This window comes from Sturnus vulgaris, chromosome 19 (genome assembly GCF_052056855.1).
Source record: "Sturnus vulgaris isolate bStuVul1 chromosome 19, bStuVul1.hap1, whole genome shotgun sequence".
NCBI classification, from domain to species: domain Eukaryota; kingdom Metazoa; phylum Chordata; class Aves; order Passeriformes; family Sturnidae; genus Sturnus; species Sturnus vulgaris.
In genome coordinates this window covers 2,030,604-2,044,210 of record NC_142261.1, presented here as the reverse complement: position 1 = coordinate 2,044,210, position 13,607 = coordinate 2,030,604, and the positions used below count along the sequence as shown (strand labels likewise).

The window sequence follows — 13,607 nt, the reverse complement described above, 5'->3', positions numbered from 1 at the left end:
GAACACGCTCTGCACAGGGAGCACCTTGCCTGGCCGGGGGCTTGCACCACCCAGGCACAGCTCTCTGTGGACCAGAGGCCATCTCCAGGGATGAGCACATCCTTGAACCCTGACGCACACCACGGAGCCCAGAGGGAGAGCACACACGAGGCACAGGCTGTGCTCCCGGTCCTGCCCCTCTCCAGCAGGGTACTCACAATGGGAGGGATGGCAGCAGCTCTCTGCTTCAGCTGTTTCAGGTCCAGCGGTTTCTGCGGCGAGGAGTTGAGCCTGGTGTCACTGGGGGTGTTGAGCAGGCTGGGCCGGGGGGACAGCAACCTGCAACCAAAACACAACATCAGCCATGGACAGGCTCAATGGCCTACGGCTCCTCCACACCCTGCACCCCTGTTTTGTGCTGCCAAACCCACAGGACATCCTCTGCATCAGAGAGGAGCGTGCTCGACCACTGCTCGCTGCTGGGAATCTGGGCTCAAAGACAACCCCCATGGGACTACATGCTCAAACAAGACCCTTATGCCTGGCTCAAGAGTTTCTTGAGCCCACTTTACCTCAACCCCACACTATTTCTAGCTAATTTGCTGATGTCCAGAAAAAACCTGAGGGAAAATGGACTCCAGAGCTGGGTGTTATGGAGCGAGGGGACCAGCTCGGATTTCATCTGGACATCATGCTACCCTCCAGAGCTCACATGTAGGGCTTACCCAGGGCTGGAGATCAGCTTCATGCTGCTCTTTTATCAAGGTGCTAAAGCCAGGGCAAGACACCCTGGGCAAGCAACTCAGGCCCTTGGGTCACTTGAAAGACGAGAGGCTGGATTTGGATGGGATTTGGTACTCAGCAGCCCAGCAGCTGTGCAGCCCTGCACCCTCAGCACTTGCTCTTCCCCTTGGCTGTTTGAGCTGCCTGGTAGACACTCAGCCAGCCCTGCAGAACCCCTGTGCAAACATGGGGGGCATCTCCATGGTGCCACCAAAACGGGGTGGGATGGAGGAGTGCAAAGCCCATGGGTCAAAGCCTCGGTGTGTCCAGCTCTGAGCTTATGCTGAGACCTCAGGGACCACATGTGCCCAGACCATCTCTGCTTTCTCTCCCTCCTGACTCCAATTTGCTGAAGCCAGTTCATAGTTTTCAAGCTTTACAGCTTGATTTGTTTATTTTAGCTGTTATTTCAGTGTTCTCTTCAGCCTATAAATTTCAAGGTCATTCCATGCTCACCCTTGGATGAATAAACAAGTGTGGCGGGGCCATGTGTGGGGAATAAACTCATCATGGTGCTGGGACTGCCCCAGCCCTAGCTCTGCACAGTGCATGCCACCAGAGGGGAAGGGAGCCCACCTCCACACTGGGACCAGGGTAAGGTACCCAGGCGAAAGCAACCAAGGGACAGCAAATTTGAACTCTTCCCTAAATAATCCCAATGATGTCTGCCTGTGCAGCCACATGGGTGTTGTGAAACCACACTCCTGGAAGGGTGCAATGCCCCAAAATCTGCAGAGGCACAAGGCTGGGGACAAGGGCACCCAGCACTTGTTCCTGAGACCTTCACGCCAGGCTGAGCTGTGGAACTGCCACCCCAGCAGCTGCCTTGTGCTCTCGTTGGTGCTTGAAGAGGTACATTTAAGCACCCTTAAAGTCCCTTTAAGCACCCTCAAGATCTTCAGGTTTCCTGAAGCCCTCAAGGATCCTGATGCTTCGGAAGCCAAAGTCAGTATTAAATTCATCAATATGCAAATTGCCTAATTTATTACGTCCCTCCCAGCAGATCTTGCGCCAGACAATGGGGATGTCTGTTGGATGCTTTGCTCTGGAAATCACCATAAGAACAATTCATGGCATCTCTTATCCACCTGCTGCCAACACAGCGTCTCCCAAACCCAAGGACTAGTGCCTTAAGATGGCTGATGGCTTTGGGAAGGATGGGAAAAAGTCAGGGCAGGAGGGGGTTGGCAGGCTCACAGCTGAGCCTCAGCAGTGTGGAAATGTCCCCTCCCAGGCACGCAGCTTTGGGGATGACCATGACACTGCATTTCCCACACTCCTTCTGCCATGAAGATGGATGGGGACTAATTTAACTTCCAGCTGATCCAACACACTGACACATGACCCAGCCAAACATGACTCCATGGTAGCTGTGCAAAGGCAGAGCTCCACAATAGGCTCCCCTAAGCCACAGAAACGGCTCCAGCATGGCACTGGAAGAGTCCCTGCACCCACAGCTGAGCCAGCAATGGGACGTGCAGCAGTGGGATGGTGGGTGCAGGTGTCTCCTCACCGTGCTGCAGGTCTGCAGCAGGAGCTGTGTGTGGCCTCCCTCTCAAGTCCCCATCTGGCGTGACCTCCTGCTGAACCACATCTTGGCCGTGCTCGCAGCAGCCCTCCTGCAGCCCTCGCTGCATGGAACCACAGACAACCAGCTGCCTCCTTCAGCCTGGATGAGTTAAGGCTGCGCCTCCTCAATCCTGGACATGTCTTTGCTAGTGTGAAACCGCGGGAGGACCCAAAAAAGGCTGCCCCTACTCTGAACCCTTTCCTTTCTCACCGCGGGGACACCCCAGCCACCCTCTGTCCTCTTCTGGGAGATGCTGGGGACAGCTTGCTGCTTTGACAAGCTCAGGGAAGAGCACCCACGCCCCGCTGGCGCTGGGTGGGTGGGCGAGCATCGGGTGATGCGCTGACGGGGCGGCTCACGCGGCAGCCCGGTCCCGCTCAGCGCGAGTCACGCTGCGGCACCGGGGCTGCGCCAACGCCCGCGGGCCACCAGCCCTCGGCCCACGGGGACGGCAAGGGAGCAAGGATACAGCTGGCAAAGGCAACGAGCCCTCAGTGCGGGCCAAAAGCTCTGAGCCAGCTGAGGATCAACCCTGTGGGTGCCGCTGGGTTGGTTGGGAAGAGCCCGATGGCAGCGTGAGCTGCAGCCCTGCCATGGCAGCAGGCTCTGCTGCTGCCCGCGCCTCAGAGCCGCACTGGGTAAGAGGAGTGGCCCGGGAGCTGCGGGACGCCTGTTTAATGTTTAATATTCCTGGAAGCTGGAACTGTTTGACAAGTGAGATAGGCGCTGACTCAGCGAGGAGCCGCGATGGAAAAGTCGTTCCCAAGACGACTCCTTGCTCCGGTGCTGCTGAGAAGTTGGTACAAGCCACTGCTGCCCTGCTTTCCGTTGGGTTAATGTTAAACTGGAGAACAGCCCTGCTGGCCTCACTCTCCCTTACTGGGAGATTTTCTCCTGTCTGGGAAGCAGGGGAGGGTGGGGAGGGGTGGTGCTGGACTTTGGCCATCGCTGGAGAGGAGCACTGCAGCCAAGAGGCCTCAACCTTGCCACGGGGCCAGGGCCAGCAGCACCCACACCACCCCTTGGCACCACCAGCTATTCCAGCTGCTCAGCAGCGAGGGGCTGCACCCCTGAGGATGCTCCCACACCAGCAGTGCTCATCCACTGGCTCCTGCATCAATCATAGGGGAAGCACAGATGCCATTTGAAGCCCTGGGATACAGCCGGAGCTCCCTCTTGACTTCATCCCACCACTTTACATTTCAATAACCCCATCCACAGCACTGCACACAGACTGCCCAGCCTGGCAGCACCCATCCTGCTGCCACACTGTTCCCTGTGAGCCCACAGAAGGCTTGCATGACACTTGATGCAGCCTTCAGTCCCTGCCCAGCTCTGGGTCAAGGAGGAGCTGCCACCCTGACATACAATGGCAGGGTGTACACAGGAGTCCTGCCTGGCCCAGGAGCCATCACAAAATTCAGTGCTACAAAGATGTGTGTATTCACACGTATTCTTTAAAAAATGGAAAACCCTCTCTTCATCTGTGAGGCTCTTGGGTGGGGAGGGCCCTGTGGGAAAAGCTGGGAGGGGAGCAGGATGTTTCTCCAAGGAGGAGGCCAGTGTTTCTCCTCCCTGTCCCAAGAGCCATCCATGAAGGGTCTGAGGCACTCTTGGCTGCCAGGCCTACGGCTGGGTGGAGGGCTCGGGACTGCAGTGCCTCAGGTGAAAACCCACTGGCATGGCCCCAGGAAAGCTCACACAGACCACATTCTCCTGCCTTTATGGCTAGGATGGATAATTTGCCCCTATAGATCTGAGCAACATCTCTGCCAAAGGAGCAACTCATCACCTCTTACAGTGGAAACACATCCTTGACGTGACTCTTCTCCTTCCAGTGCCAACTCAGACACAAACCATTCCCAGCCCCGGATGCTGGCAAAGCAGCACAACTCCACTGTCCCTGAGAGCACATCCTGCTCCATTGCGTCACCCAGACTGGCAGCTGCCACCAGCAGATGCAGTGGCTCTGCACCCAACATCTGCCCACGGCCATGTCCCAGAAGCCCCCGTAGGTTGGGACATCACACTGCTTGTTGTGTCACAGCCCCTTTGGAAGCAATGGCCAAAGGGCTGGGGGCACATGGGGACACAGCTGGGAAGTCCCTTTGCCTGAGGGAGCGCCTGGGCAGTGATATTCCCAAGGAGGAGCTTACAAAGGCACTCGTGGGCACTGTGACACACAGTGGAAAAGCTCATCTGGCCCTTGGGCCATGCCCTTGTCCCCCAGTCCCCCTGCTCCTACCTGCTCTTGTCCACAGCATCCTGCTCGTCCATCTCGTCTGCGCTGCAGGTCGCGCTGGAGTCGCTGTCGGGGTTCACCCCGGGGCCTTTGCTGCCCTTGTGGCTCTCCTTCTTCTCAGCCTTGGGTGTCCCCTCCGTCCCTGCCGTCCCTGCGCTGCTGACGCCGCTTTCCACCTTCTTGTCATTCCCCTTGTCCTTCTCCTGGCTCTCTTCGCTCTCCTCCTTCTTCACCTCGCTCTTGCAGGGCTCCTCGCTCACCTTCTCCTCCGGCTCCTCCGTTTTCACCACGTCCACCACCAGGTCCTCTGGCTTCTCCTCGGTGCTGGGTGGCTCCGGAGCTGTCTCTGGTGGGGGGCTGGCAGCAGGAGCGGGGTTGGCTGGGGGAGCAGGGGGAGCGTCAGGGGGTGCTGGAGCCTCTTCCCACTTGACTGTCGGCTCTGTGCCGGCGTCACCTCCTGGCCCGGGTGGTGCCTTGGCCCCGTTTTCGCCTCCTTCTTTGGCTTCGGGCCTTGGCGAGGGAATGCTCTCGGTGTCGGAGCTGTTATTTACTGCAGCTGAGAAAAGGGAAGAAATAAAAATAAGGATCAGCCTGAGATTCTTGCTTCCCATATCGCTGCCTCCACCCCCTCCCTTGGGAAGAGAACGCCCTCGTTCCTCTGAGGGGGAGATGATCCCGGGGCTGGGAGAACTGTGCTGGGATCCCCAGCTCCAGAGCCTGCTAAGCAAAGGGCTGTTCTGGGGGCCTCTCTGCTTGCCCAGCACAACTGTTAACCCCCACCCAAACACAAAATCACACGCCCAAAAGCCTAGAGACTGAGTGGCTGGGAAGCTGGATTTTAAGGGAAAACCCTGGCTGCTGGCTGGCCTGGCAGGACAAGATCTGCTCCCTTCTCTCCCTCTCACCCATGGCACTTGATCAGCTGCCCCAGACCGAGCACCTCACTGGCACCCTACTTGCTGACTTACGTCACCTGTGTCCCTGGCTCTGCCACCCCTGGAGCAGCTGGGACCATACCAAAACACTACATGTGTTTGTTGTTATTTAAGCCACCGGTGGCAGAAGAAAAGAGGTCAGGGTCAGCGAAAGGAAAGCGCTGGCAGTGCTGCAGGACAGGTTAATTATTACACGGGAAGGATCACTCCCAGATCTGCCACCAGTGGCTTGATGTGAGCTGGAAGCACAAGCATCCATGCACTGCTCAGAGTTAGGTGCTGCCAAGAGATTGTTTCTACAGCTGGGGAGAGGATCACTCCCTCCAAGCCTCTGCTGGACAAACATGGCCAGGGCCAGGAACACCAGGAGATTTCCACAGTCCCATCCCAGCGTGTCCCCACCGGGCAGGGCTCTCATGCTCATGCCCCAAAGGCTTCCTCACTTGACTTGCCTCTCTCCACAGCAGCTCAGCCAGCTTTCAAATGCTGCTGAGAGGAGTGCCACAGGAGGGACTGTGTCCTAAGAGCTGTACATCAGAGCACATCCATCTGTCCTTAGTCTGAAATCGTACCACACTCATCAGGAATCTCAGTCTTCTCCAATCTTACTCATTTGCAAACAAGAAACGAGGTGTCCCATCACCCAGCCAGGACAAAGTTCACAGTGTGTTCGGCAAAACTCTTCCCAACTGCCACCTGATGCTACTCTGAATGCCATGCTGAGACATCCAACAGTGTCTCATCCCAAGCTCAGCCAAGCTCTAGACTTCCTTGCATTCCCTCCAGATGCTGAATCCACAGTCTACACCATAATTCCCACACTGAGTCTTTCCCCCTGCCCCTGGATTGGCCACATGGCCTCTGCAACTGCAAGCATTCGTCTGAGCATTTCCAAATGTCACCCTGGAGCCAGTGCCCATCTCCTTTCTAACACTATCCTGGCATTTCCATGCCCATTACATTTCATCCCCCTGCTCATGCTTTTCCACAACTCTGTAGGGCATCCCACCAGCAGAACAAGAGCCAATGCTTGGAGAGCAAGGCTCAGAAGCATGCCAAGAGATCAGTCTCTGATCTCAAAATCATGTTGTTTCCTCTCAAGCACTCTTACAAAGAGCAGTAACTACCTTTCACTTTGCTCCTGTGAGTCACGTATCACCTCGCACAAAAATTTACCTGGAATTTGCCTTGTAATGAGTCACTCAAAAGGACGATTTAAAAAGATTTCCCATTTCAAGTCCCATTAGCCTGGGTGCTAAGGCCAGGAACCAGTGTGGTGCCAGAGTGCTGGTTAAGTTATTAAATTACTTTGACAGAAGTCAAATGGGCATTGTTGGAAAATTGTGCACATTTTCTCTAAACTCCAAACTGCTGTGCTTTCTAAGCAGTAAATAGCTGAAAATTGTCACTTTCAAGTTGTTACCTTTCTTTGGCATGGATGGGAGGGAGAAAAATGCTGCCTTAAAAGGGAAAGGAGGAGGAAAAGCCCCACTAAGGTTCATCAGACCACGGCTTTCCCCGCCTTTGTTCCAGTGCTGGGCCCCAGGAACTCCACTGCCCAGGAAAGCAGCAATGCCCTGATGGGATGCGTGCACACAGACCTTGGTGGGTTATCTCTCCTGGAGCCCATGATAAGCTCCATGAGAGCCCACAGTGGTGGCTAAGAGCATGCAGGGACCCTCCTTTGAAGCAAAACACCAAGAAATGTGATTTACAAGAGGCCCTGGGAAGCTGTGCGCTCTTGGAAAGCGCAGTGACAGAAATCAGAAACCAAAGGGCTCCCAAAATAGCCATGTGTCCAGACAGACACGGGAGGAGGGCAGTGATCCAGGGCACTCCTTGCAAGCGTGAAATCCAGAGGCATCCAAAATGCCACGAGTGCTGTGAGACAGCGTCACCTCGGTGTGACTTCGGGGTGACAGACCCCCTTGGGAGGGCTGACATTTGCACCGTGTGCTGCGAGCGGGCAGCGAAGCCAGCAGAGCTGAGCACGATCCCTGCCACAGCCCCCGCCTGCCTCACCTTCCGCCTCCTCCGCCATCTCCTCCTCGTTGCCGCTCGTCCCTGACACCTCCATCTCCTCGTCCTCGGCCGCGGGAGGGAAGGCGGCTTCTTCGTTCTGAACAGCGGCGCCTTTTTTCTTCTTCCTCTTGGCGTTCCTTTCTTTCTCCTGGAGAAGAGGAAGAACGGTGAGAGGCAAAGCCTATGGGGAGTTATGGAGGAGCAGAGCACTGGTTCGGCCCAAAGGGTCAAGAGGGATGCTCACACTGCCAGGGACCCCCCCTGCCCTGGGTAAACCCTCTGAGCACCAGGTTTTGGGAGCAGACTCGCCTGTTGAAAGCCTGGCAGCGTGGTGTCACCTGGCCAAAAACTTTTGACTGCTCTGCAATGGCCAGCCTGGCTCCACAGGGAGCTGCAGCCTCAGCCAGCAGCGAGTGCTCAGGGGAAGGATGGCACGGATACACGGACAAGGGACAAGCATGCAGAGGTCACCAGTGCAGGGCTGGCAAGAGCTTGAGGGTCACATGTCTGCTCATGACACACGTGTGATGTGTCGGTCCTGCGCATTTCCAGGCTCTACCTCCAGCTACACAAACATGCGTGGCCGCACTCAACGCTTATCTGCAGATAAGGAAGCTGATGCCCCAGATACGGCCCAGCCAACACTTTCATGCACCTGCTCTCATGACCCCTTTGGCAGGTGCTGCTAAGGAACTTTGACTCCCATGCCAGCGCAGCTGTCACCGGTGGACAGTGGGCAAGCTCAGCAGCACAGCATCCCAAAAGTGACTGCCTGGTGTCCTGGCTTGCCCTGAGACAGCCCCAACCTCCCTGGCTGGAGCACGTGCCACAGCCACGAGGGTGAGGACAGCTGCTCACTCCTGCAGACCTAAAGGAAAAGTCTCGGCTTTGCTATTGTTTCCTGCTCTTGTTGCTTGAGTAAATATTACCAGTAGGAACAGGCTCATCATCTCCGGCTCTCCCTGCAAACCCCACATGAGTGACGTGTGTAGGACGTTTATTTACATGGATGAAAAGATAAAGCCGTGGTGGAAACGTTAACTTTGCTGCTGGATCTCTGCGCTGGGAAGAGCTGGTCCCCCCCTTTCCCCACCCCCAACTTTTCAATCCTTTAGAAAACTTCCAGATAAAACAAACAAATACAACTGCTTTTTGCTTGGAAACGCTGCTTGCTCAAAATCTATTTTTATCAAGCTGGGCAGGAGAGAGGGAGAAGAGGCACTTGAGAAGCGGCTCTGTGCAGGCGCGGAGAGGCAGCGGGAGGAACGCCAGGCTCTGTGGTTCCCTTGCCCCATCCCTGCCCTGCCGGTGGTGTCCTGGTGCTGCCGGCGTTGGCGCCTCTGCCACGGCAGCGATTCAGCATCGCACGTTCCTGTGTGGAGCAGCAGCTCCCCATCACGCTAATGCACTGACAAAGCGCCGACGTTACTATGGCAAAGACTTCTCTGCCTCTTACTCACGGGTCCGTGACTCAGCCGCGGGCAGGAGCAGGCTCCTCGCTGGGAATTAGCTGGGAATCAGCCTCTGCCTCAGCACCCTACTTGGCCACAGCCTGGGGCTGGCAGAGCACAGCAGCCAGCGGCCCCAGGGGCACTGTGAGTCCCTCTCCCAGCAGATCCCACTGCTGGTATTTAGGGAAAATGATGTGAAATGCAGGCGGCAGATCCTGGCTACGTCTAGAGATGTGTTCAATGCCACCACTTTGCCTCTTATCATGCTAACAGCTCCAGACTCCTTGTGCAGTCTTGCTCCTCTCTACCTTCCACCAGGTATTTCGTGAGGAGCATCCAGGACTTGGATGTACTGACACCGAGGATATACACTGTGCACAGCAAGGACACAGAACCCTGCACGAGGGGTCACTCCATGCCTCCTCCTCCACAATGCCTTTCCCGGCCACCACAACAAATTTGGCCTCTCCCTGCACTCATCAAACAGCTCCCAGACCCCGATACCAACACAGAGTCACCCTGATGGGATCCTCCCATCAGGCTCAGCCTGTCCTAACAGCAAGACCAAGCCAAGTCAGACACACTCATTCCCCAGAAGCAGAAGCCAGCAGACTGCACTCCTGAAGCAGTTTTGCTATGTAAAGCCAGCATCATCCAAAAAAGCAAGGAATTAAAGAAATGCTGCTCAGAGGAGATCCACAGGACTCGGTCTCCAAGCGATAACTGGCCCCAGTCTTTCCTGCTCAAGCCAAAACAAGCCCAGCAGTCAGCAGACCAAAGTGACAATCACACCACAGACTGATCCCAGTGAAGACAGTGCCTAATCTCCAGCCACTAGCAGAAGGAGCAGCTCTGAGGACACCGTGTATCCCAATGCCCTGCTTTCCTTAAATGCCAAGATTAGCCAGTGCAGTGTGCAGAAGGTCACGGCTAAGTGACGCTGATGCCTGGAACACATCTGAACGGCACAGCAGCGAAACCAAGCCAAAACACACAGCAGGGCAGATAAAGGGAAGCCTCAAGGTGGCCTGACCCTGCCCCAGCAGTGCCAGGCTGCCTGTTCCAGGGTGCAGCTGCCTGGTTTGGTGTCTGTTTCCCATCCCACACTGGCCCTGCAGCTCCTCAGAGTCACCTGCACCCAACCGAATCCTGGTGTCACACCTACCTGGAAGAGGAGGCTATAATATTAATGAGCCCCATTTGGGAAATGAATGAAATCTGCTAATTAAGTTTACTCTCATTTACGGAGAGGAGGAAAAGCAGAGCCACTGCATTTCCCTGCACATGATCAGCAATAGCTGGTGGTGGTGAGGTCAGGGAATCATCTGTGGATATCATGGCAAAACTAAACGATGCCACACTGCTTCACCACGTGCTTCCTCCACAGAGGTCATGGCTGATACTGGCTATAGGATGAGATCTGGAGGCTCAGTTTGCTTGGGATTATATTTAGGAGTCAGGAAGGAAGGTCTATGGCAATTTCATCTCAGTTGTTCTTTTATTTTATTCAGCTTTCTGGCATCTGCTGTTGCCACAAAACAATAGAGTACAATAAATAACAGCTGAATGTTCATTGTTCTTCTCCACGACCGAATCCCACAGCCTCCAATGCTCGAAAAATAAAATGATGATGCTGATATAAACTGCAAGTGAGAGTGAGCAATTAGACTGGAGAAGTCTAGCGGCTGCCTTGGAGGGACGGATGCAGGGAAAAATGTGGTTCTGCAGAAAAACACTTCCGTGATATAATTTCTGCAACATTAGGGAGCAGAGTAAATTAATACACACCGGCTCCACTGCCAGCAAAGCTGTATGATCTTATTTCAGATTCTCCCCAGTAATGAACAATGATATCTTTCTAATGTAACTTTTTATATTCAGAGGGCTTGATGCACATTTCACAGAATATTTCATTCCAGCCTTTATATGGGTCTGGGGGTCTTTTATATAGTTTGTTTGCTTTGTTTCTAAAAACAATTTGGTGAAACATGGGAACACAGGAGTGTCTCTGTGCACAGAGAATTAATAAAAAAGAATCGCCGATGTCTTCTCTTTCTCTCATTCCTATAGACTGACTAGGATATTAAATTCCTGGGTGAGTCATTGAATGTTTTCCTGTCTTTCTTTTTACTCTTGCTGTAATAGCTTGCTTGGAAAGATTCCTGCATTGAACATTGTCCTTTGCATTTTCAAAGCACCCCTTGGGGGTTTAGCCATGTGAATTCTATTAGCCAGAAACTGGGAACCCCAGGATACTCCACAAATGAAATAATTATAATCTTTAGTGTTTCTTAGCAGTCCAGGCTATCTCCAGAACACCAAACAAGCCCCACTGCATTCACACCCTGCAACACATGCCAGGAAAGCAGCAGCATTTGCCCTATCTGAAGGGGAAACTGAGGCACGGAGAGGTGTGCACATCTGCTTGCAGTGCTGAAGAAAACCTCCTTCGGAGCCAGGCTTTCCTCATGTTGTCCTAAATCCCCGATTTTCTTTGAGGCAAACCAAATCAGTTTACTGCAGGTAGCAGCAGAACCTGCAAGGCACAGACCCGTGTGGCCCAGCTGGGCTCTCAGCTCGCTGGGGTGGAACAGCACAGTCTCACCAGAGACCAAGTATTTGCACAGGCATCAGAACCTGCATCCCGGCCAACACAGCACAGCCCTGCTCCTCCTCCTGCTCCTTATCTCCCTGTGTACCAGCCACGCTCCACACACCCAGGCATCTCCCACGCAGCAGCTCTGCCTCATCCAGACCTCCCAGGGACAGATGAGGGGACAACCCTTTCCTGTGCCACTCCACAGTCCCCACAGCTTTCACCCAATATGACAGAGACCCGTCTTGGCTGTGGGAAGCATCCAAGAATTTGCTAGGAAATATCCACAGTGCCCAGGGCCGGCTGGGACAGGGCTCTCACCATTTTCAGTTTGTGCTGCTGTAGGATCTCGTCCAAGTTCTGCCTCTTCTTGTAGTTGAAGTAGAAGTTTTTGCACTGTGACACGGTCTTGGAGCCCACCATCCTGGCAATGGCCGACCAGTTCCGCCCATGCTCAAGGAGACCTGCAGTGGGAGGAGGCAGAGAGGAGAAAGGTTTAACACCAGCTGCACTCACACAAGGGCAGCATTATCCACACAGGACGGGAAACCAGCTCCGTGCAAGCCAGACTCCACAGGAACAATATGGTCACTAGCACCTGTCTGAATGGCTTCCAGGCCAGGGGATGACCTATGAGAGCCTGTTTTTCTTTCCAAAGGGAAAAAGGCACTATGCTGACTGTCTCTGCAATAAAATACGTCCCACAGCCCTGTCTCAGCAGTCATGAGGACAAGCGGTGCTCCCTTCCCTTTGGGACGGCTGCAGCAGGTGCTGGCACGCCCAGGAGAACTTGGGACAGCTGCTCTCAGCCCCTAGCATGAAGCAAAGGCTCTTCCCAGCCTCCTGTGCCCCAGTGAGGATTTCAAGACGGGTGGCAAGGCACCCGTTGGGAAGGGGAGGGGAGGGAAGCCCGGGCAGGTAAGCAACAGCATCCTGGCAGGGAAGCCCAGGTGATGTCCCTGGCTGGGAAGAGGCGTGCCAAGGGATTAGTGCTGATCACAGGCTCATGAGTAAAAGCAGCTTCCCAGGTCAGGCATCACGCCAAGGGCTGGCAATCCTGGTCAGATGGTGCCACCTGAACATGGGGCAAACCCAGCAGGGTTTGGAGGAGGATGAGGAAGGAGGCAGTCAGCACCCCACGCCCTTGCCATCTTTGCAGGGGTATCTGGGCACCCCTGGTCCTGCACATGGAGGTAGGATTTACAACCACAGGCCAGGGGTGGGTGCAGTTACATCCCAGGCTCCTGGAGGTGACCTATGAAAGAACCATCCAGGCTTTCTGAGAAGCAACCCCTCATTGCCTGTGGTTATTCCTGCTGTGTGGTTGGTCCTTTGTGTGGTGTCTTGTGGGACTGGAGCTGCCAGCAGCCTGTGGGACACTGCCAGCCTGCCTTGCTCCTGACTGCCCATGTGATGCCACTATCAGGCCAACAGTTCCCCAGCCCTTCCCTGCACCTTGTGAGGGCACAGGAGGCAGAGTCTTTAAGTCCAGAGTTACTATATTGCCACAGAAGTGTAACTTCAAGTTGAAAGCCAGCAGGGAATGAAACTGCTAAGAACATCTTTCTCCTCTGCTGGGGCACTTTCTGCCCAGAGGCCACCAACCACAGAGCCCTGTGTGGCTGGGAGTAGGCATTAACCACCGGCTCCGTATCCAAGCCCCTCCCTGACACCATGGGGCTTGGGACCATGGTGAGTGCCACGCTGGGGCTCCTGGCATGGCTCTGTTCGTGCCTGGGAACATGGCAGCTGTGCCCCAGCCCTGCTGCCAGCATCCTGCCAAGCTGCTGCCATGTGTCAGCCCGGCCCTAAAGTGCCAGCCCAACCTCTGCTTCAGCCCAACAACAAACCCCAGGGGGTGGGCTGATCTCAGCACAGCCACATGCAACCAGGTCCAAAAAACGGTTTTATATTATTATTTTATATTATTTACATCCTGCCCCCCAGCCAGGATCTGTTCTGTGCAAGGGGAGGGCACAGTGTGGGAGCTGAGGGCATGGCTGCATTGAATAGATGCCACCATGGACCA

The 13,607-nt window shown here is 54.8% G+C and overlaps 1 protein-coding gene across 2 annotated transcripts in view; it reads right to left on the bottom strand.

The window, feature by feature from the left end:
• The window catches only part of NCOR2 (nuclear receptor corepressor 2), a 224,543-nt gene that overhangs the window by 33,027 nt on the left and 177,909 nt on the right, over window positions 1–13,607 (bottom strand). For both annotated transcript variants that reach the window (XM_088176263.1, XM_088176264.1), the window contains exons 18-21: window positions 11,900–12,042; window positions 7,532–7,679; window positions 4,578–5,130; window positions 198–318 (exon numbers count right to left, since the gene is read on the bottom strand). In XM_088176263.1, the coding sequence (XP_088032389.1) occupies window positions 198–318; window positions 4,578–5,130; window positions 7,532–7,679; window positions 11,900–12,042 (965 nt within the window). The remainder of the gene's footprint in view (window positions 1–197; window positions 319–4,577; window positions 5,131–7,531; window positions 7,680–11,899; window positions 12,043–13,607) is intronic.